Source organism: Orbicella franksi, chromosome 2 (genome assembly GCF_964199315.1).
Source record: "Orbicella franksi chromosome 2, jaOrbFran1.1, whole genome shotgun sequence".
NCBI classification, from domain to species: domain Eukaryota; kingdom Metazoa; phylum Cnidaria; class Anthozoa; order Scleractinia; family Merulinidae; genus Orbicella; species Orbicella franksi.
Window position 1 is genome coordinate 1,616,281 of NC_138146.1, and position 24,904 is coordinate 1,641,184.

Sequence of the window (24,904 nt, forward strand, 5' to 3'; positions counted from 1 at the left end):
CAAAGTGCGAATTTTCGAAATTTGTATTTTCGAGACGTTCAGATAAAGCTTTTCAAGAGCTTTCTTTTAAAAAAAAATTCCACAAAAAATATTATTTCAGTGCCAAGTTATTGGACGCTGAAGTTTACTACACGTTAACTGTTTTAATTACCCGCTGACAAGTCCTGTCATTTTAGAGTAACTAAGCCGAACAATGGCAGATACAACACGCAAAACAGTCAGCAGACTCGCGCGTAAACAACTACATCTGAATCATGTGGTCCCGGAACGACCAAAAGGAGGAATAAATCTATACATCGAGTTCGAGAAACATAAGCTCGATCAGACAGCTGCAAGAAACATAAGAGTGTATCAGAGAAACGTATAGCTTTCTCGAAGTAAAGCTACGGCGTCTCCGAAGAAAAACGCACGAGGACAAATAATACGACATCCGTGATAAGAATCTACCTATTGCTGGCAAACAGTTCTAATCACAGCCGGTCCCGGCGTCACAATATACAATATAGAATCCAAGTAAGCAAAATGTTCACGGAAAGTCTCGTATTTTGTCCCCCGAAAGCAAATACTTACAAATCTTGCAATATAAATGAGCCTAAACAGTGCATAAGTACATGGCAAACTCTAAAGGCAGATCATACATGTCTGCGTACCACGGAAGTCGTGTAGGCCTGTCGCAACTTTTTAATTTATACGTGGAACGAGAATTTTGATTAAAACTAACCTATGATATCCGACCGGAAGATACAGTGTATTCCCGCCATGTTCCGTGTAAAGATTTGGCCTGCTGCATATCACCTGTCAAACGCCTATTGTTCTTGCAAGATGATCCCTCTCTGGTAAACATCAACATGGACGTTTAGGCTTTATAATCCTATTGCGGGTAAAATGCAGCAAAAATATTTTTTATCTTGAGTCATTCGCAATTATTAAGACATCGAGAGCTCCGCAAGGCGTCGCATTAGTTTGCTGGAGAGATAGGTAGACGACAATAGAAACGAATCGTTTGGGATAAATGGCCACTAATGTGACGAGTTTAATTGAAACTAATGCTGTGTTTAGACTTGAACGGTTTACCGAGGTATCAGAGTTTACTTACCTAGGTAAACATTTTCCGTGTGTAAACGCCAACTGATACTTTGGTAAATGCCGCAAAAGACAAAAGAAATTTAACCGAGGTAAAAGTTGTAATTACCCTGTGATCAGGCATGGTTACAGTTGGTAACCAAGATCAAGACTTGCCTCAGCAATACTCTTGTGAAATGGCAGCAACCAAACTCACTGGTGACGGTCTTTTACCGACCGAAGAGACAGATCCTACTACCGAGGATACCTGAATGGACACTAATATGTCTTACGAAGAAGAGAACGCCCTCCTGTCCGAAGATCAAGATGAAGACGTTGGTTCTAGTAATGACAGTGTCCCAAACGCTCAAAGACAAGAGCGCAAGAAGGAAACAACGAACGAGCCAAAGAAGCCCGAGCAAAAAAACAAAGAGCCTGTACACTCTGACAATACGAGCAACGACAGAGGCAGAAAGCGCCAAAGAGAAATCCAACCAAAGTCCGCCAAAACTACCGGCAGCTCCGATAGAAAAAGACCACGACACGAAGAAGAGCTAAACTCCATCCAGGAGAAGATAGACAGCTCCAACAACTCTATCAGTCTGCTGAATTCTCACCTGGAGAAGGGCTCATGCCCCAAGACCTTGAGATACAATGCGCGGGCGAACATCACGCCCGACGAGGACTTTAAGAAAGACATTAACTCCATTAGAAAGAAAGCCGAACAGGCCCTTGTAGGGGTCCTAGTGAAATTTCACCACAGGCGCGTAGAAAGGCTTAAGAATAAGTACAGAAAGCTCGAACAAGCTAAGTCTCGCAGAAGTTTCCATGAAACCAACCAGTCTTCCCGCAAAACGCCGGCTAGAAATAGAAATGCGAACGAAGATAAGAAAGACAACGAGCTAGCCGAAGTGTTGAAAGCCAAGATCAGAGAGGTCGATATATTGCTGGAACAAATGAGATCACAAGCAACGAATTAAAAAAGTGAATCTTATCCTGTTGTCTTATCTGACCCTTTAGAAATAAGGGAGGAAGGGAAAAGAAACAACACAGATAACAAAGCGGTTAAAAGCCGCAAAAGATTAGAGCGGAGAAGAATCAAACATAAAAAACGCTTTCAAAACAACATTGAGTCACGCAAGCAACATATCAAAAACCTGTCAAATACACAGCTGACAGACGAGCAAATTACCCTGCTATCCCGTGGTTTGAAATTCATTCCTGCTCCCGTGACAAGAGAAAACACTATCAGGCGCCAGCTACTCAATGACTTCAGTCACTTTGCCAGAAGAATGCGCCTTAAGTACATATTTCACGGTCACGACAAAGAACCTCATCCTTTCCACGTCAAGTCAGACTGGGACCCACCAGTCCAGCCCTCTGTTGCTCTAGAAACTTTTCTAGAAGAAGTCAAATTTGACCTTGCTAATATCAAATTGAACAGGCCGAAAGACAACCTGTCACAGGGAGAGCGAAATGCTCTCAAAGAACTATCGCGCGACAAAAACATTGTACTAAAGAAAGCCGATAAGGGTACCACAACCGTCATAATGAACAGAACAGATAAACTTAACGAGGGTCAAGTCCAACTTGATGATATACATAACTACTGACCCCTAGGCAAACCTATGGTTGACACCACGGCCAAAAAAGTTCATCGATTGATTCGATCACTACTACAAGAAGGCCACATAGACGAAATGACGGCTAAATGGCTCTCCCTTACGCCCGACCCTCCGCGAATACCAGTGTTTTACACACTTACAAAGATTCACAAACCGACACCTGTTGATAGACCAATTATATCAGGGTGTGACGGCCCTACAGAAAGGCCATGATCTCAGCTTTTGTTGACCACCTTATTCAGCCAATAGCACAAAAGCAAGCCTCGTATCTTAAAGATACAACAGACTTTCTTAACTTCATCGAGAAGACTAAACTGCCTAAAAACACCATTCTTGTCTCTATGGACGTCACCAGTCTCTACACGAACATACCACAGGAGGAGGGTATTACCACTGTATGCGAAGCATACGAAGAATTTTACCAGGGGAACCCTCCAATTCCTAGCAGGTATTTAAGAGAAATGCTAAGTCTGATTCTACAAGAAAACTCGTTCCAATTCAATGGAAAAGATTACCTCCAAACTCATGGAACAGCCATGGGAACGAAAATGGCCGTAGCTCTTGCTAACATATTTATGGCCAAAATAGAAAAAGAAATACTCAGACAAAGCTACACAAAACCCATTTTTTGGAAAAGATACATCGATGCTGACATCATATCCATGTGGAACACAAGCAGGGACAAAATAGAAGACTTCCTTCTAAAGGCAAACAGTTTTCACCCAACGATCAAATTCACGGCTGAAATCTCAGAAACTGAAACTACATTCTTGGACACGAAAGTGTACAAAGGTGACAGATTCAATAAGGAATCTACTCTTGACGTGCGAACTCATTTCAAACCTACAGAGACCTTTCAATAAACGAATTTCTATTCGTGTCACCCACCAGGCGTCACGAAAGGCTTTATCAAAGGAGAAGCGTTAAGGCTTCTGAGAACAAATTCCTCTCAACTTACTTTTGAGGAAAACATGAGTAATTTCAAAACACGCCTGCATAATAGAGGTTACCCAGCTAGAATTGTAGAAAAACACCTTTCAGAGATTAAGTTCTCTGATAGAAAAATGTCACTAGCGCAGAAAGACAAAACCGCACAAAAGAAAACACTGCCCTTTGTTACGCAATACCACCCGGCGTTGCCTAACCTAAAAGACACACTACTGGGGAAATGGCACCTTATAGCTAATCACCCGCTACTGAGAGAAATCTTTAAGGAACCCCCCATCGTCTCGTATCGCAAGGGAAAGTCCCTAAAAGACATCCTAGTTAAAGCTAAACTATGAAGGCTTTATAACTTATTCATCCGCGAACGGCAGGAGTCGTGCAGGCTTGTCAACACTTTTATCACAAAGATTAAAATCTTATCAGGAAAGGTGGGGTTACAACTTTCGCCACCAGTAAAAACTAAAGTAAAATACTACATAAGATACGTTGACAGTCTGCGGGTCGGTGACCGGGGAGGTGGAGGAAAAAAGAACAAATACGTCTGAACGCTAAAAAGCAGAAAAGTTCTTCTTGCGATGATGGCAATAGTAGAAAGGGGCCGCGTGTTCGAGATAACCAACCTTTTGTACTTAACTTTGACACGCGCCCATTTTTCACTGGACAGGAGACTTCCATTGTTACCAGATTAGAGAACAACCCGCAAACTGATAAGAAATAGGAAATGCCTCGAGATAAAATGACATTATACTTTCGGTTATCGGCATAATGTTTGTTTATTCGCGAAAAACCGTTTAGAAGTCGATTTCATTCAAAAGAACTTTGTAACACGTACGTGATCATCTACGTGAATTAATTTATCTTTTTGAAACTACTGACTACTTAAATATTAGGACACAGAAAAGACGTAACTAGTAGGGCCGACTTTCTTCTTCAATAAATAAGCCTGAGTTGTTGTTTGATAACGGTTGCACCACAATATTTGTTTAAATTTTTCTGTACATTGCTAACTTATGTTTTAATTTAATTCTGTAAAAACAATCCTTGTGATTTTTATATTGCTCTCGTTCTTTCATTTTGGCCAGACTCTCTTGAAATCATAAAGAAAATGTAAAAGGAAAAAGATTTCAACTCTATTATTCAGTCGAAGGAGAATATGGTATTGATTCTCATGCGCAAGCGTAGAGCTGCTATGCTTGGACTGCGCAAGTTCTTACGTAAGCCAGGAGCCCATGGGCTCCTGCGTAAGCCCAGATAGCAGTTTGATATCATTCTCGTCTCCAGAATCTCCGTTTCTTTTGGTCATATGTGGTCGGCGAAACGGACAGCGTCAACGACATTTGAGGTAACGAGAATAGTTTGATACCTGATTGACAGCTTGGACCAGGTCAACATAAAAGAGCGAAAGCAGAATCTTAGGGCGCTTTCCATTCGACCAAAATTTCCGGTGTGAATTTTGGGAAATTTTATGAGGCGAATGCAACAGAATTTTCCGGTTGACTGCACCAGAGTGGAAAGCGATATGTCGAACTTTTTTTCGCTTGGAGTTTTTCAGCAACAACAGCAATCTTTATTCACACTATTCAGGCACAAAAGAACGGTAAGACACAAAAAAAACTATACAAAACGTAATGATAGATTATATAACTATATGTTCAATTTGAGTCAGTGTGCAACAGCCAAAGTAGCAAAGCTTTCGAGTTGGCTGCTGCTTATTTACAAATAAAGAAAGGAAGGAACGAAGGAAACAAATAATAATTAAGACTAAACTAATTCACAAAACAAGAAATGAAAACGGGAAGAGAATATCCAGTAATAAAGTGTATTATCGTTTGTCTCACGATGTAGTCACTGAGATGTAGATCGCGACGTTTCGACTGCTTACTGCTTGTCTTCTTCAGGCGATAAGGTCGACTGATTGCACGGTATCATTTATATCACATAGGTCGGCTGTGATTGGTCCATTTCGATCCTCCTATTGTTCCATTGTTCGGGCGAGTAGCTGTTCCCTCAGTGGTCCGCTGTTGTACCGTTCTCCTGTTGTTGTGTTTCTTGATCGTGGGTATCCATGCTTCCGGAATTTCAATTCCGCTATCCCTGTTGATGTTGTTAGGGTGAAGTCTTATGTGAATAGCTTCCTTGACCCTACGTGTGTACCAGTGAGGATCTCGATCAATAACTTGACCTCATTCCAGATAGGATAGTGGCCGGTCTCGTGGGTGTGTTCAGAAACGGCGGAGGTCTGGGTACGGGCGAGTCGTATATCCCTGTCGTGTTCTTTGATCCTCTCCTGCATAGATCTCCCTGTTTCCCCGATGTAGACTTTGCCGCATTCACAGGGAATCCTGTAGACAACATCATCTTGTTTAGCCGGGTTGACGGTGTCCTTTGGTCGCACTAAGAGTGACCGAAGTGTCATGTCGGACTTAAAGACGGTGCGAATGCCTTGTTGTTCTAGGCAGCGGCGGAGAGACTCCGAAACTCCTTGGACATAAGGTAAAACGGCGGTGGATTTAAATTCGGCGACAGGCTCTCTTCTTGGAGTTGTTCGTGCCTTTGTGATCTTCTGTACAAAAGAGGAGGGATATCCGTTAGAAACAAGTACAGATGACAGATGTTTCTTCTCTCCAGCGATTACTGATGGTTTGGTCACAAGACGTTTAGCCTGGTCGTACACACACTTCACAATACCGCGCTTTACTGACTGAGGGTGGTGTGAATCATACGCTAGGCACTGATCAGTATGTGTTGGTTTCCTGTAGACACTGGAGGTAAGGCGGCCATCAGGTTCTCTGTAAACTGACGTGTCGAGAAAGGCGATCTTGTTGTTGTTCTCGATCTCCATGGTGAAACGGATTGATCGTTGTTGACTGTTCAGGTGTTGCAGGAAGACGTCAACTCTATCCCGATCCAACCGTATCCCGATCCAGGATGATGAAAGTATCATCTACGTAGCGTTTCCAGATCTTAGGCTTGAATTGGAAAGCGCTCGTTATCCTGCGAACAGGCTCCGGGCGAGGACGGAAAAAATTTCGGCAAGCGCGAAACAGAAGAATTCGGAGAGCAAAGCGATCGGGGCGGAACGTATAGGTATATGCAGGGGAGGGGATTAATGAAATGCAGGCTGTTAGGGGATATTTATGGGGGTGGTTGAGGAATAGTACTTGATTATATATCCATATTTTAAGAAAGATTTAGAGAAATGTGTATATTGCGGTGGAGTTAACGGGCCGCCCAACCATCCGGGTGGTGTCGCACTTATAAAGCGAAAAAACAAAAGGCTTGGCTGTGAGCCAATGAGAAAGCACTGACGTCATAGCCAAACTGGACATCGGCTGGATTTGATTACTCAAAATGGCGGACATACCTTAATTTAACACTATAATATTCTAATTTGCCAAACATTCTTTATATGCGCGCTTATTTTTTGTAACGGCTATGTAACTTATGCTATACATACACTTATAAAATATACGGGTTCTTGAGTTACATTAGCCAGATCAAGCTTTGATTGATGAGGTTCGTTTAAGGTTCTCTGTCATCTAATATCACACGTTGCAGCGAAAGGGTAGTTCAAATTCTTCGACAACGTCTACCGTCTACGAATGCCTACGAGTGAAAACAACTTCCGGTGCCCTGCCGCCTAAAGCATCACAATTTTGAATGTTATTTCACCAGATATCATTGTCTCCTCAACATTTAGATTTGAGGTCAATTAAGTAGCGAGATCCCCGAGAACTGGAATATATGGAAAGAGAAATAATGTAATAATTACTTGGTTTGGAGCGGGAAAGCCCCGAGTATCAACTCGCCATGTTCAAGGACGTTATTGATGACGATGGCCTTTCAGTTTTGAAAGCCTTAAGCTATACTGAAGAAGAAGATACAAACAATTGCCGTGTAGTAATGGGAAGACGAAAAGGTATTGCATCGCTAACGTAAACGAGATTGTTTCAGCAGGAGGGAAAAACTTCCTACCGAAACGCTCGACAACTTAATCGCTGAATTAAAAAGAACCTTGGCAAAGAGCTGCAGTTTATGTGATTTTTTACGTGTCACACGATACTCTCATCTCCTTTCGACTGGTCTTGGGATAACACATGAGCAAAGCACGAAGCAGCTCCTTAGGATGACAGACCCCACGTTAAACAAGTGTATCGACCTTCTAGCATCCGAGATGCAAAAATAGGGATCTTAACAATGACGACGGCGACGCCGAGGATAACGCCTTGTAAAATTGAATTTGCCCAGGATGCCTATGGCTCTAAAACCTCGTTCAGGCTAAATATGTAATGACAGCGTTCAATTCTAAATGGAAATACGAAAAATTAGCAGTTCGACTCATCGTTCGCGTTCGCGGTCATTTCGCGTTGTTTTGCAGAGGACGGCCATGAAATGTACAAAGGTTTACTGAACACACTTGTACAACCTTTGTTTTGCTCTTTAAACCTTTTGTTTGGTGGTGCTCATTGACGTCCTGGTTTGCTCCAGACTTCGTCCACACTACGCCGGAGGAATTTAAAAGCGCACACAGCTTTATCTCTAAGGCTAGGCCTACGGTCCAGGGTAATCCGTCACGAAAACGGAGCTTTTCGAAAACGCTCTTTTCGAAAACGCCGGCTTTGAGTTTTCGTGTGGACGGGAAACATTTTAAAACGGACCTTTTCGAACACGATAGGATCAGGAGAACCACATGATTTCCCTGGCCGAGATATTCTCAAACAAAAATGTAAAACGACCAGGAATATTTTAAATCTAATGCATTTGATGCACGCACTCTTAATAACTTTCGAGAAATCCTCTGTATTCAATAAGGATTTTGTTTTATATTATTTCTAATTGTGCGGCGTATTATTGTAATAACCCATCTTTTGCAAACAAACACTATATCTTAGAAAGAGTATAATTTATTCCACAAGTTTAATTAACCTGTGTACATTACAAACAATTTTCCGCTACAGTAAAACAGGTTTTTTTTTTTTTTTTACATCTTTTCATCTTTACTTGCCATCTGTTGCCTGTTGTTACAGGTCTCCGAGAGTAACAATTTTGGCACCTTTGGCAAAAATACCATTACGGACTATTTCATGCATGCCAGTTTTATTCCTGAGAGATACGAACCATCGATAAATAATCCCACCTCTCTCAATCAAACGCCCCGTACAATGCCGTCGCCACTGAAAGCTTTGGTTTTCCTGTTGCTGTTGTTGTTCCTGTCCACAATACGCCCGAAAAATTTGAAAACGCAACAATCATCGGCCATTTTGGATTTGTGGGTTGAGGAAAAATCAGGAACGGTAAGCCTAACCGTAGAAATAACGTCGCGTTTCCAAATTCCTGTAGCGTAGCGTGGCCTTAGATCATCGAAAAGGACGTGTGAGTGGAAGGCGAGAGTCTTTAATGCACGTGCGGTTGCTTACTACTTGATTGGCAGCGAAGTACAGAAAACCAACAAAAAGCTTTGTTTCAAGGTACGGATCACGCTGCACAGCTAGCACAGTCATTTCTTATTAAACAGGTCAGCGATCTTCCACAATGGAAAGTGACTTGATCTCTGCTAGTTTTTGTTGAAGTTGTTGCTGGCAATCCTCGTCTGAAAGATCTCCTTTCTTCCAGCCAAGTTTGTTTGTAAGGTCTGACAGAACTTGTGAAGCTTGGGTGTAGTAACTCGCCTGCAATAAAGAAATAATATCAAAGACAGGATCAAACTCAACTAAATACTTCAGCTTATAATCTCCGATCTCTGAGGAGTATCCCCGGTCTTACAAACAAGTTAAGCGAGGACCAGTGATGAGGGGGATTTAGGTCCCGGGGGAGGACTTCGGCATAAAAAGGACGGAGATGACTTTCGTACCTTTCAGGGGTTTTTAGGGGTAACTCTTAGGGCGCTCAGCCTCAAAAGGTCCACAGCAGGAGCTTTCGGGGTGCCTATTACGGCACTGAGCAAAAAAAGAAAGTGCCAGTTAATGTGTTGTTTTAGAATTGGTACCTCTTATAGCCTGCGAACGCAGACGTATTTCCGGCTGTCACCTGATATAGTCGGAAGTAAGTCTCCGTTCGCAGGCTATACCTCTTTAATAGGGGTGAAAAAAATTTCAAGCTACGCAACAAAACAGCATCTTGATACCTCTTGGGGGTTCTTTTCCAAATTTCCGAAGAGCACCCCGGAGATTTAGGGCTTAGGTTTGCCTCTAGGGTGCTGTTTCAAAATTGCTCAGATTATCGTCATCTTACTCTAACATAATATTAACGACAGCAATTTGTCTTACCCCTGACCGGATCATGGCTTCAAATGATGGCTCAAAGTAGTCTATTCTTCCCTCTATCAGTTGAGGCAAATCCTGAGATGTAACAAACCAATCATTCGTGAGTAGAAGACTTTGACATAGTACTTGTGCATGCTGATGCGCTCGAAATTCATTGTAAGTGGCCCACTTTACATTGATTTGGGCAATAAATAATAAGACACGTCCGAATTCATACGGTTGCAACAGCCGCCTTCGCTTTCACTTAGCGCAGGAGATTACCGTCCGAACGACCGTTTTTCAACCTTTTGTTAAATCCGCAAATATTTGTAAAAAGCACGTAGACTTTGTGCGCGGTGGTGTGGGGACTTTTCGAAATTGCAATGTCAGCGTTTCAATAGCCTAGGTTACAACAAGTTCACAAAATCTCCAAGACACATCCTTACCTCCAACATGACGGCGTTTTGTCTTTCATAATCCAGTTTTGCTGCTGCAAGCGCTTGATTATTCTAAAGGAAGCGCAACCACTGATTACTTCATGTAAACGTATCATCATTTGTATTGACAATGTGACACTCATAACACACGCGTAATTTGTTGAAACCAATCATAACATAGCAGATGTCTTCTCAGCCAATCACGCACAAAAAGAAACCTAGGAGTGACTTGGCTGACGTGACGTGAATTTTCCCGCCCTTGCTACTGATCACGAGTATTTGTTTCGAGTTTTGATTGGTCTATTTCACTGGGCGCAAACAAGAAACAATCTGATTGTCCAAGCACCTATTTTCCACCTTACAGAGATTGCTTTTTTGTTTTGCCCAAACAAATAAAGAAAATTGATTTCAATTTTAGTTTTGAAAAACAAATGACATTACCGCATCCAGTTTAGCTTGATTTTGAGGAGTTTTTTCTCTTTCTTGAAGCCTCAGCACCTTAGCTTGGTACTTCTGGTAATCCTTTAATAACAAGTAATTTATAAATTATTCACCGCGGCACAATCATTGAATCTTGTTAAAGTCTGTCTACATGGTCTGTCAGAGGACTGAATCACTTAGTCTATGATTACATCCCAGGTGGGGGGGGGGGGGGGGAACTCCTATATAAAAAGAACAGGCTTACTTGTTGGAAATTTTGAAAAGAACCCCTAAGAGGTACCAAGGCCCTGTTTTGTGGGCGTTTTTCACCCCTAAAATGTACTACCAGTTATTACATAACACTTCATCTCCTGTCACATTTCTTCAGCTCAATACCCTAAAAGGTATCACAAAAGCTCCCACTGTGGACCTTTTGAGGCAGAACACCCTAAGAGGTACCAAACCGGGTTTTTTAACCCCTGAAAGCTATGATGAACACCCCCGTCCTTTCCATGTGGAAGTACCCCCAAGGATATTTACATGTTTACATGTGTATTTTGTTACATGTGAAGCTTTGAAGACTCTTAAGTAAACTACATAGAAAAGGAATCTACACCTGTGAATAGCTTTTGCATTATGTGTTATAATGTGCCAAAATCAGCAGGTCAAGTCATTCCTTGTCAAAAGCAACTTTCATACCTGCAGTGCTTGATCTCTTCTTTTTATTGCAGCATTCACACTAGGAAACACACCACTGAACCTGAATAGCATCAAAATGTTAAATGCATATAACAAAGGAAATGCCATGTTTCACTGACATTCTTGTTCCCAGAGGTTGCAATACTTTCAGATGGCACCAAGAACTGTGACCACTCGGCGGGCAGAGGGGGACTCCCATTTGAAAGGGTCGGCGATGCTTGTTGGAAAATTTGAATTAAACCCCTAAAGGAGACCAATCTGGGAATGGTTCAAGCTTTATTTGACCCCTTGTAGACACCACTAAAAATGGAATTGGCTCGATTACCAGATGATGTTCAGGAAAGGAGCCCACATTAGTAGACTACACTGACGACGACACAGCCTAAAAACAGAAATAATGTTGAGGGTTTTTAAAATCTTTTCTTTGAGTGCACCATAAAGATACTTTGACAGCTAAAAATAGTGGTGTTTCCTCATGAACACCCTACATGAGACCAGAATCCTTGATTTGTACCCCTAAGCAAGACGACAATCATCATCGACCTTTTCATATGGGAATCCCCCCCCCCAGAAATTGTGACCTCTGTCTGGTTCCAAGAATGTCATATCTGACAAATATGAAAGACTGATTGAATAAAAAAAAGAGTATTCTGTGCATGCTGCAAGAACACTGGATTCGACCAGGTTAAATGATCCTTGGAGCTGACTAAAAGTATTGCGGCCTCTAGAGATGAAAATGTTGCATAGAGACTTAAAAGTATTAAAATAAATTAATATCAAGGATTATTCCATTTACTTTTTCATAGGATCTGCCACTGTCTTCTGATTTCTACTTGCCTGTATGAAGAAAAAGCAGAAAAATAAGAATTATTGGAATGCGCTAACTGTCAATGATAATAACAACTAACAATGATAATGACATAGTCTGCAACAGCTGCTTGAAACCCATCCTTAAGCTTGTAAAACGGAGTGCTGTTAACTCTTTTATCTCCTTTTTTCATCAACTGGAATGCAAACAGTAGATGTATTACCAAAAGCATCCCCGAATGTAACAAAGAATAGCCATGCCACAATCCAGGAGGAAACCCATTCTCTAGACTACCAACTGAAGGGTACTGTTCCCTGTTTACCCACCGCAAGTTTGTATGAAGAGTGACTTGTAAACAAGATCAATCAAAGTAAATGTATGGTTCAATCAGATTGGAACATTTACAACTCGTATGATCAAATATTTGAAAATTAACAGTGGCAAAAGTCACTGACCAGTTCTTGTCTAAGCTCATCTAACCTCTCTGCACAGGCTGTACACTCCTGAAGCTGTCAATACAACACAGGAGACCCATTCAGTAACCATTTCAGGCTTGATTCTGCGTGAAGGTCAAAAAGCTCTTAATGACTGACCCCAAGGGAAACAGTGAGTTTTGTTTCCTTGAGATCCTCAATTAGCATTTAGGGAAACATTGAGAGTCAATGGGAAGTAAAGCTCACTGTTTTCAATGAGGCCAGTCACTGAGTGTTTTGTTATGCCTCCAATGTGAAAATGGAACAAACTGCGAAAAATTTATTTCCTTGACACTGGCTGGCACACAAAGTTGCCATAATTTCAAGGTGAACGACCTGATCAAAAGTTCAAGGTGTTCAGACAATTTGTCCAAGTTGTTGTTTCCTTAGGGAGTTAGCGAGTTTTGACCCATGACACATGACAGGTTCTCCTCCTACTGGGAAAGGTGTTTGAGTTGGGAGGTACATGTATAACAACACAAATTTTCTTTCAATCCTTTAACTGGGTGAACTAGAGTACAAGTTTACTTTAAGACACGTAATCACTTGGACCTCCCTTTTGTAACATCCTCATACAGTACACCGCCATGTATATTTTTGGTTGCTTAGATCCTTTTTTGCAATTTGTTAACACTGCATAACAGCAAATTATTTACAGCTGTGTCAGTATATATGAATAAACCATGGCTCTTATATACTAAAAAGTAACCCAGGCAAATTACTGAAACGTAGCCAATTCACACATTAATTCCATTTTCTTTCAAGGCAGCCTAAATGGTTATCATATCCAAACTTACAGGTTCCCGAAACAGGTCACCCTGAGAAACTGGACTCGCAGCAAGATCCTGATAAATACGCAGTTCAGCTTTTGACAGCGCTGAAGTAGAAAGAAAAGAAACTTACAAATGCAGAGTTGTAGCTAAGAAAATAGTCGTTGGGCTAAGATTTTCTTTGACCTGGTCACCAGTTGCACGAGAGACCTGGAACAAAATGCTTGTCCCCACTGCAGTCGTTTGCAATGCCTTAAACGCGGAGCTACCAAGCTTTGTTTTTACAAGATGGCAGATGCAGTACATGGAAACAGAACATGCTAAACAAGTGCTCAAGGCAAGATTTTATTTCAGTTACCTAACTTGTTATAGTGGCACCAATACTCAAGGTATAGTCAGGAATTTATTCCACACATTTAATTTATAATTAAATGGTTCGATATCGTTCAGATATTGAATGATTGTACATGTACATGCATAACCTAAAAACCTTTTGGTGTCCTTTACCAAGTTATTGCCTGCCAAAATCCAGCCAGTGATCACCTCTTTCTCAGCCGAAGAATTTCACTGGCAGCTGGTGCTTAGCGACAACTGTGCAAATGATACTATTCAAATTGGCCACACTCATACAAAAAAGTTTCATACTATGTATTTTGAAGACTTACCTGAGAGTGCTTCTCCATGTTTTCTGGTGTCTTTGTAAATCTTCTTTGTTGCACCTTCTAACCTACATTGATTTACAAAATAAACAAAAAAACAACATTTGTCCAAGGGCAGAACAGAGTGACCCCAGTTAAGGTTCAAACTCAAGATTATTTATTTTGATCATGCCAATTCATGGCATAACCATTGGGGCACTGTGCTGTCAATGAGAAATAAGTCAAATGTGTCAGTTGAAGTTATAGACAATATCATCATAACACCTACTGGTTGAATTTTGCAACTTCTCTCTCAAACTCTCTATCACCCTGAAAAGCACAATGAAGAAAAAGTATGATCTAAGGGATGAACATATGGCAAGAATTATAAATTAATTTTACAAAATCCATTTAATTGACAATGATACTAAGAAGTAAGCAGATATAGATGTTGTAATTGTAATTTTCTGGTTGATACAAATAATGGCAGTCTTGTACTGCAGACCAATATTACAAACAAACAGAGCCTCTAAGTTTTCACCATGAAAGCTGATAATAATAACAAATCTTGGATGCTGCAAGTTGAACTCCTTCTCAATAAAGAAATTAGCTACAACTAAATGACCAAGATAACACAAAAACCACATTGCATGTAAGAGACGAAGAAGATGAAACCTTTAACCACAGTAGCTTAACAACTTGCAAAATTATTTGAATGATAACAAAAATGTTTACCTGAAATGGTTTACAGTAGTCGTAGTATTATTAAACCCAAGAGTTGTGTGATAACACTACTGTCCCCAGGAAATACGGTTTACGGTTTTCCATACTAGTTTTCATTACTGGGTTTAGTTTTTTAAATGACTATGGAATATGCAATCAGGTATTGACAGATAACAATAAAAATATAAAATCCTGCTCTTTGGAAACCATTATTATTTACACTGGAGAGTAGAATGAATGCAAAATATATAACTCCTTTGGTTAGTAATATTATGAGCTATCCTAATAAAAGTTTAAAAAATAAAAAAAATCTTCTCAAGTAAAATAATTTGAAGCTTACCCAAAGTGTATTATATTTTCTTCTCACTCTTGATCTCTTTCCTATACAGCTAAACATTTTTTTTTATCAAAAACTGAAATCGCACCTGTCTCGTACGTGCAAGAAGTGTGAATGTCATTGACAATTGAATTTACATAGAATAAAATTCTAAACCCAGCAATTTGTGTGAAACTGTTTGATTGCCAAGCAAAATTCCAAATGTTCTGAAAAGATTGAAAATCAATTGTAAACTAACTGAAAAAGAGCATGTACACGGCACTTATTTCAAGCGTGGACTTCTATGGTCTATCAAAACCAATTCTCTGAGAAAATTGTTTTTCATCCCAAGTTCCAATGAGTAATTGAAACCGTTTGTGAACTTGAAATTTGCTAGTTATATTGGCTGATTAATAATTAACAAGATCACTGTTTTGATAAACGGATGTCAAGTGAGGAATATTTATTTTAGCCCTGTTACCACCTTCAGAGATAATAAGGAAATATACAGGTTACTTGGGATGCACTGTACATAAAATTTTTCAGGATGACTGTAATTTTATGTTCGATTATGCAAGTAAAAAAGGAAAGGCTGGAAGGTCAGGAAAGAAAGTTGTAAATTTGCAGTCACACCATACTAATGTCATGCTTGAGACAATTATCATGAATGCACTGAACTACTTGAATTCTATTTCTGAGTTTTTACATGCATTTCTTTTGCAAGACAAGAAAAACCCTAGAGTCAATTACCTTGCAAAGTCTGGGATTTACTATCTGCCCCATCTACTTGGTGACGGGCAGTAAACCATGAAGGGTTTAAACTGGTAAAATCTGAGACTCGCTTACACACAAAGACCCTGCTATTGAATCCACGACTGAGACTTGACAAAATTTTTTCAAATCTTAGCCTGAGATATAACAATTCAATTATCTGTAATTTTTACAAGCACTGCTGACAGATATAATATGACAATTTACATGTACAAGCAGAATATATTCCAGTCTACATTTCACAGTAGCAATTGTGAAGTAGTGAGGAGAGTGGCGCCAGGGGAGCTGAGGAGGGCTTTAGCTACCCCCCCCCCCCAATTTCAAGCAAACAATACATCTAATAATAATTTTACAAATATCTGCAGACCCCCTACAAGTTAGCGCTCCTGGCACTTGCATGTAAGCCCCCCCCCCCATTCCCCATCCCTGTGAGTTGGCTCATTTTTTGAGGACCATTCCCTTACCAGTAGACAAATACCTGGGTTGCCCTCCTCTTATTGGAAAACTAATCGAAGGTCTTGGAAGAAAGGTTCACCCTTCAAAATTCACACTGGTCTTCTTTTTCAAGCAAGGAAACATCAACGTTCACTCCCAGGTCCGGAGAGAGACTTGCAAGTGAAAGAGTCAGTGATGCCCATTGGATGATTTGTGTTACACTCCTGAGGGGGTGTTTTGAAAAACGATTTTGTTTCAGTAACACAGTATGACTCCCTTTTCTGTTTGCAACCCCGACGAATAACTCAGACTGACTTGTGAGAGACCCCCCCACCCCCCTTCCCCGAAAGTTCACTCGTTATTTCCGGGGTATTTATATTGTCAGTTGTTTTGCCTTCCCACAAGTTATTACTGAACTGTGAAAAGTTATTACACCGTTACAAAATTAAGAATTAAAAATTCCAAAGAGCCGGCTATTTGATCCAGATAAAAGCTGAATAGCTTCGTGCTACAGAAAATAAGATAATTATTTAGCCGTCAAGCAGGATGAAATAGACGTGAAAAGTTTTATACAGCAGCACATTTAAGCTCAGCATATAAACTTACCAGGGTTTAAACACACGCAGATCTCTACTCACCGATTGCTTTGGAGGTGGCTTTGCCTTCTTGAAGGGATTCCTATTGTTTTGAAGATAAATTACGTTAAGCTTCCCGAAGAAAATACGATCGATAACACCTGCAGAGGTGATAAGCTTGAGTTATCAAATGATTGGTGGACTTCGAAGAGTTCCCGTGGTTCATAAGAACAAAATACAACTTTTTCATGTCGAAGTTCTGATTTCTAACATATTGAATAATATCGTTAGAGGTATTGCTTACCAGCTCATATCAGCGAATCATTAAATACTATTTTGTCTAAGCGTCATGTTTATGGTTCTTCTGTCTGTTTATCCTTGTGTCTTCGCTTCTCCGTGTTCGTGATCAGCCGGAGATCTTCGGTTATGTGCCGAATGTCGAATATGTCCAAATAAGGGTAATATCGTATCGTACGACTAGGTCACTCGGCATAAGTTGTGTTTCTTGTCACATGGCACACGGGTCTGGGATGGTGACTCCATTTTGGTAAAGCGAACGAGTTATATTATGAAAGTCAAAGGAAATACACGTGGTAGAAAGCAGAGAGTACCTCGCGGTCGCGGAAGAGGAAAACGGACAGACTTCCAGAGCACAGACTTGGTTGTAACTGTGTCAAATGAAGATAACAGTTCCTCGCGCCTGAAACCTCCGGTTACCGCGAGCCAGCCTCGAAAGATCGTGCTCAACCGCAAAACTGGTAAACTGAATGAGCTTATTCTGTGTGTATCGTTTGTCAAAACAGAGTTGAAAATCTCTCATTCGCTGATGGTGTTTTTCCACTTTAGAATCCACTGATTTGGAGAAAGTGACTGTGAAGTCTTTGGACGAAATTAAACGCGAAAAAGAGCAGAGACAGCTTGGAGGATCTGCACATGAGACAACAAGCCACGATTCAGTGCAAGCTGGCGGGTCTGCTAAAGACAGTGGCGAAGACAGAAATCTTTTCGGTAAGATTCCGATAGATTACAAACATTTGAAATCAGGTTTTTGTCAGAAAAAACGAGATTTGTCAACCTTTCATAGAATATCCGTGCCTTTTAACATACGTGGTCGATTTCCACCATCGCGCGCCTTGGGAAATGTGAACGGATGCACTCCTTTAAGCCTTTCAGCCTTCTTATTCATATCCAGCAGTATTTTTTTTGCATAGATACGAGCTAAAGTTACGATTATGGAAGCGAAGATTTTAGTCTTACGGCCGGTTCGTTCTACAACTACACTAAGCTTGTTTGTTTGTGTTCTGTATCAGTGGAGTGATCCCAGGGGAAAATATGGGTAAGAGCTTCTTGGGAAAGTCCCTGGATATTGTAGAAAACATAAGAGCGTGAAAGGCACTGCGAAATCATACGCCTGTAGTATAATTTCTTAAGAAACATCGGCAAAACAACCTCTGTTTAAATTTGCTGTTGAACAGATATCTTGTCCTGTGCTACACAGAAACGACAGATTTAGGCCCGGTTCAGACGTCGTGCTTCTGCCTTGCCGAACTCAATCCTGCCTAGGAAAAAAAGATGGCGACTGGTACATTTACCCATAGTTCTTAGCGCACGAAAACCTTAACAACGTTTATAAAAACGTACAGAAGAGCTATAAAATCTTCAAACCTAGCATACAGAATGTCCTTAGTACAGGGACAAATATTGTAAACATATGGCTTTCTTTCTGCCTTATAGGCTGTGTTAGGTTCGGAAGGTATTGTGGTAAAATGTACAACCGCCATTGTTTTTCCTATGGTGGATTGCAATTTGGTTCGACTATGACACGGCAGAAAAACAACTCTGATTCAGATGTTGTGCCAGAGTTGAACCAAATTTAGAATTTACTGATGCCTCTTAACAATTCTCCTCCTAACTCCCCGTGGGAACGCAATCCTGCCAAAATATGTTAATATAATTTATGAATTTTGTTTGGCGCGACAGAGGCACGACGTTTGAATTGCTGCTGTGGCAGAGTTGTGTAGCATGGCAGAGCTTGTTGAACTTAATTGCTTGCAGAACTTAGTTCAAAAGTTTGATACAGACACCGTGCTTCTGCCATGCTTTTGTCGAACTTAATTCCTGAATTTAGTTCGGCACAGCAGAAGCACGACGTCTGAACTGGGCCTTAGTGCATGACTTTGTCAAAAATAAGACTTATTCTAAAAATAATGGCCCAGTCAATGCTTTTGTACCCAAAGTTTGCAAAGTTATAAAGTTTGGTTCATCTTTGCAGACACTTTCAGTAAACCAGCGAAGGTTGATCCCAGTTGCCGAGGTGAACCAGTTGCCGCCACCCGATCTGGGTCAGGATCTGAAGTGTCAAATACAAGTGGAGTGACATCAAGACCAGAGCTGAAAAAATTATCAATTCCCTTAAAAGCATTACCTGCACTGGCACCACACCACAAGATCTTGCCTGGAAAACAACCAATCAACGCAGCTATTCCGAGGTGGGTCAGCAAACAACTTCTGAAAACTGTAATTCAAAGTGGTTGTGGGTCAGGTTTTTGTTACAAGTTACAGAATCAGATAGCATCTCTACAGTGGAAAATCATAATTATAGTCGGAGTGTTTGCTGAAAAGCTGTTTAAGTACTTTTATGGCATGTTCACTTATAAGTTTTACTCTCAAGGCCATGAGGAGGGAAATGACCAAGAGTTTGGCACTTTTGTGAGGTTGTTTTGTCACAGCAACCTTATGTTTTGCTCCAATAAAGATAAAATCAACATCTAAATAATTTGTCAAAATGTCAAGCACACAATAGGCCACAACTATCAACAAGTGATTGTTAAGATAGATCCCATACCCACCCTAAGAAAGGTAACAGATATTCCGAGGGGAAGGGGCGGGGGGAATGGGGTTTAAAACAAAATTTATAAGGAAAGTATTTGGGGGGGGGGGGGGATCTAACTAAATACCTTCCGTGGGAGGGGTATGGATATATTCCAGAACAGCACATTATTTGACTGTTTTTTTAAATTTGTGTGGCTCAGAGTAGTTGGCTTAAGATACAGAAGTAAGGAGATTATTTTAAATTTATAAACTTTTTCTTGTTGTGTTTTTCCTTTTAAGCCCCGTAGAGACCAGTGAGATGGATTTTGAGAGTAGCCTGTCAGATCAAGAGTTTGATTACCTAGATGGTGACGAAGAGTCTGACCTTGCTAGTGACCTTGATGAAGACTTCGTATTGAAAGAGGAAACAGAAACAAAGCAAGACCCACAAATGACAAGAGAAAGGTCTGAAAATCACCAAGATGGTAAAGATGCTAACATGAATGACGGTGGTTTCTCTGCTTACGTCGATTACACCGGTGTACCTCTAGCACAAGATTATGCAGAGGAGGAAGAAGATGATGTTATCTCACTGCATCCAGATGATTCGTTGTTAGACGAGGAAGATGAATTCAGTATGAACAGCAACAGACTTGTGCGCCCAAGGTTGGTTTCCGTGTCGCATTTTTGTTTACATAGCTTTTGTCAATTCTTTTGCAATGTGATACTTTTTTGATCAAATGCCAGGTCTCCAAAATAGAGTTATAAGTACATGTAAGTCCCTCAAATATTTATTTGAAGTATACTCTAGTAGTACAGGAGCTCCATTAATGTTTTCTGCAGAAAGACATCTGGTTTTCACAGGTGGGTAAAACTATTTGGACTGAAGTTCTTCGTATGAAAAACTTTCTCCTGTAGATGGTCAGACCAGCTGGGTAAAATCATTCTTGCAGCTGGTCAGTTTGCCTGGTGGTTGGGCTCTTAATGAAACCCCTGGTGGTAAGTTAACTCTGGGGAAGTTTAATCATGAAAAATTAGTGCCTTTGTTATCTTGGAAAGGATTTATTAGGCTAGCTAATGTAAGTGTTTTTCCCGTGAAACACTGGAACTTGAGAGGCCACCAAGAAATCAAAGAAACTGGCCAAACTCGGCACTGGAGTTAATCTCTAGCCCTGTAAGATGTGAATCAACCCACAGTCAATGTTGTGAGTAAGTTAACTGTGGAAGTAGTGTATTTGGATGTTTATAACTTTCCACAGTGAGGTGGTGGTTGGAAGAGCAAAATAAATGTTGGAATCTATTGTTTCAGGATTTTGGGAAGAAGATCAGGTAGTGAGTCAAGAGATTTGAGAATGATGATTACTGACAGACAGAAACAGTCTGAAGAAAGCTCTAGCACCAGTACAACTGCAGTGAGAAGGCCAAACGAGGAGCCGCAACCTGACAGTGGGGAAATAAAGAGTCAAGAAATGGAAAAAGATGTTGTTAAAGGGGATAAGTCTGATAGCACATACAAATCAGAAAACTTGTCACATAAATTACGTCACAGAGAAAGGGTTTCACCTTGGAGAGGATCCAGAAGACAGGAAAATGAAAGGCATAGAGACAGGGCTCCCCGAGGTCGAAGTGGTGATGCTGTTTCAAGAAGAGGTAGACAAAGATTGAGGTCAGGCCCAAGAAGAGAAAGTGGATCTAATGTTCCAGTATCATCACTGTTAGGGTACCCTCCAGCTTTACCACCGTTATTTACTCCTGTTGAGGGACTGCTTCCTCTTTCTGGATTGTCACAGGTGCAAGCTGCTTTAGAAGAAAAAATTAAGTCAGCTAAGACAAAAATGCAGATGACTGTACTACAGATGCTCACAAACCCACCCCCAGTTCCTGGTGAACATGTACCCGAGTATGACCGCCACAGACAGCAACCTCCCTCACGACATGGACCGTATGGTCCTCGCGAGAGTAAAAGAACAAATGAACGACATCCTCCCAAAAGACCTCAAAGGAATGTACCAGATGCTAAAAGTAGTATAGCTCCGCTCATGCCAGAACATGTTACACACAAGGAAGAACATGCTCCAAACATAGGACAAGTGCCTTCACAGAAGAAGGCAGAACCCAGTGGTGATGTGCCACAGTGGTTGCAAAGAACAAGAAAAGCCGAGCTTACTGAAAATAAAGACCAACAGGTGATAAACGAAGCAAATGTAAATCAAACCCACCAAGAAAGCACTGTTGTCAAGACAGGAGGAGAAGTATCGCAGTATGAAGCCACCGACAATGCATATCGACATGAGGCTGTGGCACCGGGTTTTCAAAATGACTGTAACAGCAGTATTGTCAATGATGTAGAAAAAGCAAGACTTGCAAGAGAATTACGCTCTTCAACAGACTACAACTCTGAGATGCAGGTCTTGACAAGTAAAAGAAAAAGCCCTTTTCGTGATGAAGAGATTCAACATGGAGCCAAGATTGTGATTGCAACGAGCCCTGAAGGATTGCCACAGCCAGGTCCAGCAAGAGGACTGAAAGTTCATCCTAAAGGATACTGTTCTCAACAGCTTGACACAGGGTGCTGTACTGCCAAGTCTTGCAAATATATGCATCTACCTTACGCAAAGCTTGTTGAGGTAAGACTTTTTGGGTAACAATCCTTTGAGGCAAAATCAAAGGCAAAATCTCGTCTGATATTTAGGGAAATCAGATGTGTGATAAAGTAAGTTAATTTCTTATATTTCATGCATTTTATCAGTAGGAAATTAGATAATTAGATAATTGATTAGATACATGACCCCTCAAGCGTGTAGTGCTTAAACGATAATCGTGTTTTAAGTAAAGGATTTTGCTTACTGACTTACTTTACTAACAGAATCCCTAGAAGGGCTGTTTAACTGTAGTTTTTCCAATGGGTACCCTGATGACAACTTTTTGTATCATTCATTTTCTATGCAACTTTGATTGAGATCAGACATCAGAGTTTGAAAGATATTACTGTGTACTTGTGTTGTGTTTTTCTGTGACACACTTGACCTTTATCCCTTTTGAATTCTTGTGATGCAGAATTGTTTCTCCTGTGATGAACTGGTAGAAATATTTACTTGGTTCTTTATGGAGTTCAGTTCTTTAGTGCAGATGACCTGACTTCTCTTTAGACTAATCAGCTGATTTCCTTCAAATATTTTGCAGTATCAGAGATCAATGCAGTCAGAGAACACTAACAGGTTTGCATTTTAAAACATTCGAGATGTTAGAGCCATGTTTGGAAACTTCTAACTACATGTAGAGTCAAACCTCCACTGACAGCCACCTCTCTATAATGGCTACCTGGCCGCAACAATGGCCATGTTTTTTGGTCCTTGCAGATGGCCCATACATTCACCGTTACTTTGACTTCTTTACAACAACCACCTTTCCACAAGGGCAACGGCCTTTAAAGCATGTTCTAACTGCAAATTAGCCTCTTGACAACAGTCAATTAATCAACAACTGTTTTCAGTGTATTTAAAACCCCATTTTTTTATTGTGAAAAGTCATAAAACTTGATCCTTACCCCAAGTCGGTGGTCTCTGTTTGGTTTCTGTTTTATTGACATACAGTACCGCTCCAAAGTAAGTTACCACCTTCTCACGAGACAAGAATCTCGTCTCGCGAGACGAAAGTCGAAGCTTCGCTTGTGAGCGTCGGCGCTGGATTTCCGATGTTTACCACGTTCATAAAAGATGTAACTCCAGAAATTGTCAACCCACGTGGCTTGAGAATGGTATCTGTGAATATATACGTTGCAAATTATTTAGTTTTCAATCGAAAACATATCGTTCATAACTTCCACGATGTCCAGACCTGTATGCTAAAATTGCTTCTTTTGCTGATCGATCCCAGCGGCTTCTTTCGCCAAGTGAACGCCGCGATTAATGAAGTCATTAACTTCACTTCAGTAGAAAGGTGCTGTATACATGAAAAAAGGGTTAGCAGTGTCATGTTTAATAGCAAACACGGACCATCCAGGACCGTTCTTGGCCTTCGAGCAGTTCACAATTTTCATAACCGTGTTTCGATCACTGATTGACGTACGTTGCTAACTTTGCAGTTAAGTGAGTTCTGTGACACAGCTTATTTTGCAGCATTTGCTATTAAAAACTCCTATAAAGCCATTTCGTTTTTGAAACGCTTCTCTTTGTTTGTAGGGTTCTCCGAAGCCTTTTATTGATTGATGTACATGTAGGCGAGATCAACATCAACAGAACTAATTTGACCAAAAGATCGCAATCTTTCCATCAATCGCTCAACAGACTTTGACTCTCGCGGTAAGCACGTTTAACAAGGAAATTGAGATCAACATAACTTTCAGTATTCAAACTGAGGTCTTCTGCGTTCCATTTCACGTTCCAATTCTTTGAACACTTCTACCACATGCGTTTGTTATTTTTGCAAAGGATGCGTGCATAAAGTCACGTTTTCGATTTGTTATGTAATCAAAAATTCACTTCCTTTCTCGCTGTCAGACGAAACATGTACAGATTTACCGAAGTTCTCTTTCCGGTGGTTAATATTGTTTACATTCAATTTTATGGATGAAAACAACGGTTTTACGATTCAAAAGCGAGTTCAAAGGACACGCACACTTAAGCAAATTTTACTGCATTATGGACTAAAAATAATCCGGAAACTATTGACACTTTACTCATTGATTACTCAAGCACTTTCACCAACGTCTTGATTTGAGAATAAAAAGCAATGTTTCCACTCAGTTTCTTCATTTGCGATAATAGTATTGGGTTTTACGAAGCAAGTTTCCGAAGCAAGTCAACACGCTGCAATGAAATAATTAAAGTGACCGCCAAACTCGAGTTTTGGCAAACGTCTTTGACGTTCATTTTTCATCACTTTCATTTACATTTTTCGCCTGTAAGTTAAAGTTGGCTCCCTTGATGCGGCATGTAAAACAAGAGCCCGCAAAACCAGATGCTCTCGTGGGGTAAACTTCACCATGTCGCGAGAAATTAATCGTTTTCTCGCAAGCTAACTGCTTGTAATTTATTCCAAAATATACGCTTCAACGGTTCTCGCAAGACGAGAGTCTCGTCTCTCGAGATGAGAGTCTCGTCTCGCGAGGCGAGACTTTCGTCTCGCAAGAAATGAGACGAGAGATGGTAACTT

General features: G+C 40.6%; 2 protein-coding genes and 1 pseudogene across 3 annotated transcripts in view; 2 read left to right on the plus strand and 1 right to left on the minus strand.

Moving 5' to 3' along the window:
* Nucleotides 1–2,354: 2,354 nt before the first annotated feature.
* On the plus strand, nucleotides 2,355–3,970 carry LOC145480156 (uncharacterized; annotated as a pseudogene).
* A 4,634-nt stretch (nucleotides 3,971–8,604) lies between these two features.
* On the minus strand, nucleotides 8,605–17,376 carry LOC145475240 (bridging integrator 3-like). Its single transcript, XM_081455242.1, has 12 exons — nucleotides 17,244–17,376; nucleotides 17,003–17,042; nucleotides 14,409–14,449; nucleotides 14,147–14,208; nucleotides 13,509–13,588; nucleotides 12,694–12,747; nucleotides 12,227–12,267; nucleotides 11,431–11,491; nucleotides 10,753–10,833; nucleotides 10,321–10,383; nucleotides 9,899–9,970; nucleotides 8,605–9,301 (listed from the first exon to the last, which is right to left on the minus strand). Exons 1-12 carry the CDS (start codon nucleotides 17,249–17,251, stop codon nucleotides 9,149–9,151), a joined length of 756 nt encoding a protein of 251 aa, XP_081311368.1. The 5' UTR covers nucleotides 17,252–17,376; the 3' UTR covers nucleotides 8,605–9,148.
* A 54-nt stretch (nucleotides 17,377–17,430) lies between these two features.
* LOC145475216 (uncharacterized) overlaps nucleotides 17,431–24,904 on the plus strand; it is a 34,010-nt gene continuing 26,536 nt past the window's right edge. For both annotated transcript variants that reach the window (XM_081455239.1, XM_081455241.1), the window contains exons 1-6: nucleotides 17,431–17,697; nucleotides 17,786–17,947; nucleotides 19,212–19,428; nucleotides 20,051–20,416; nucleotides 21,060–22,377; nucleotides 22,934–22,968. In XM_081455239.1, the coding sequence (XP_081311365.1) occupies nucleotides 17,508–17,697; nucleotides 17,786–17,947; nucleotides 19,212–19,428; nucleotides 20,051–20,416; nucleotides 21,060–22,377; nucleotides 22,934–22,968 (2,288 nt within the window). In that variant the 5' untranslated portion in view covers nucleotides 17,431–17,507. The remainder of the gene's footprint in view (nucleotides 17,698–17,785; nucleotides 17,948–19,211; nucleotides 19,429–20,050; nucleotides 20,417–21,059; nucleotides 22,378–22,933; nucleotides 22,969–24,904) is intronic.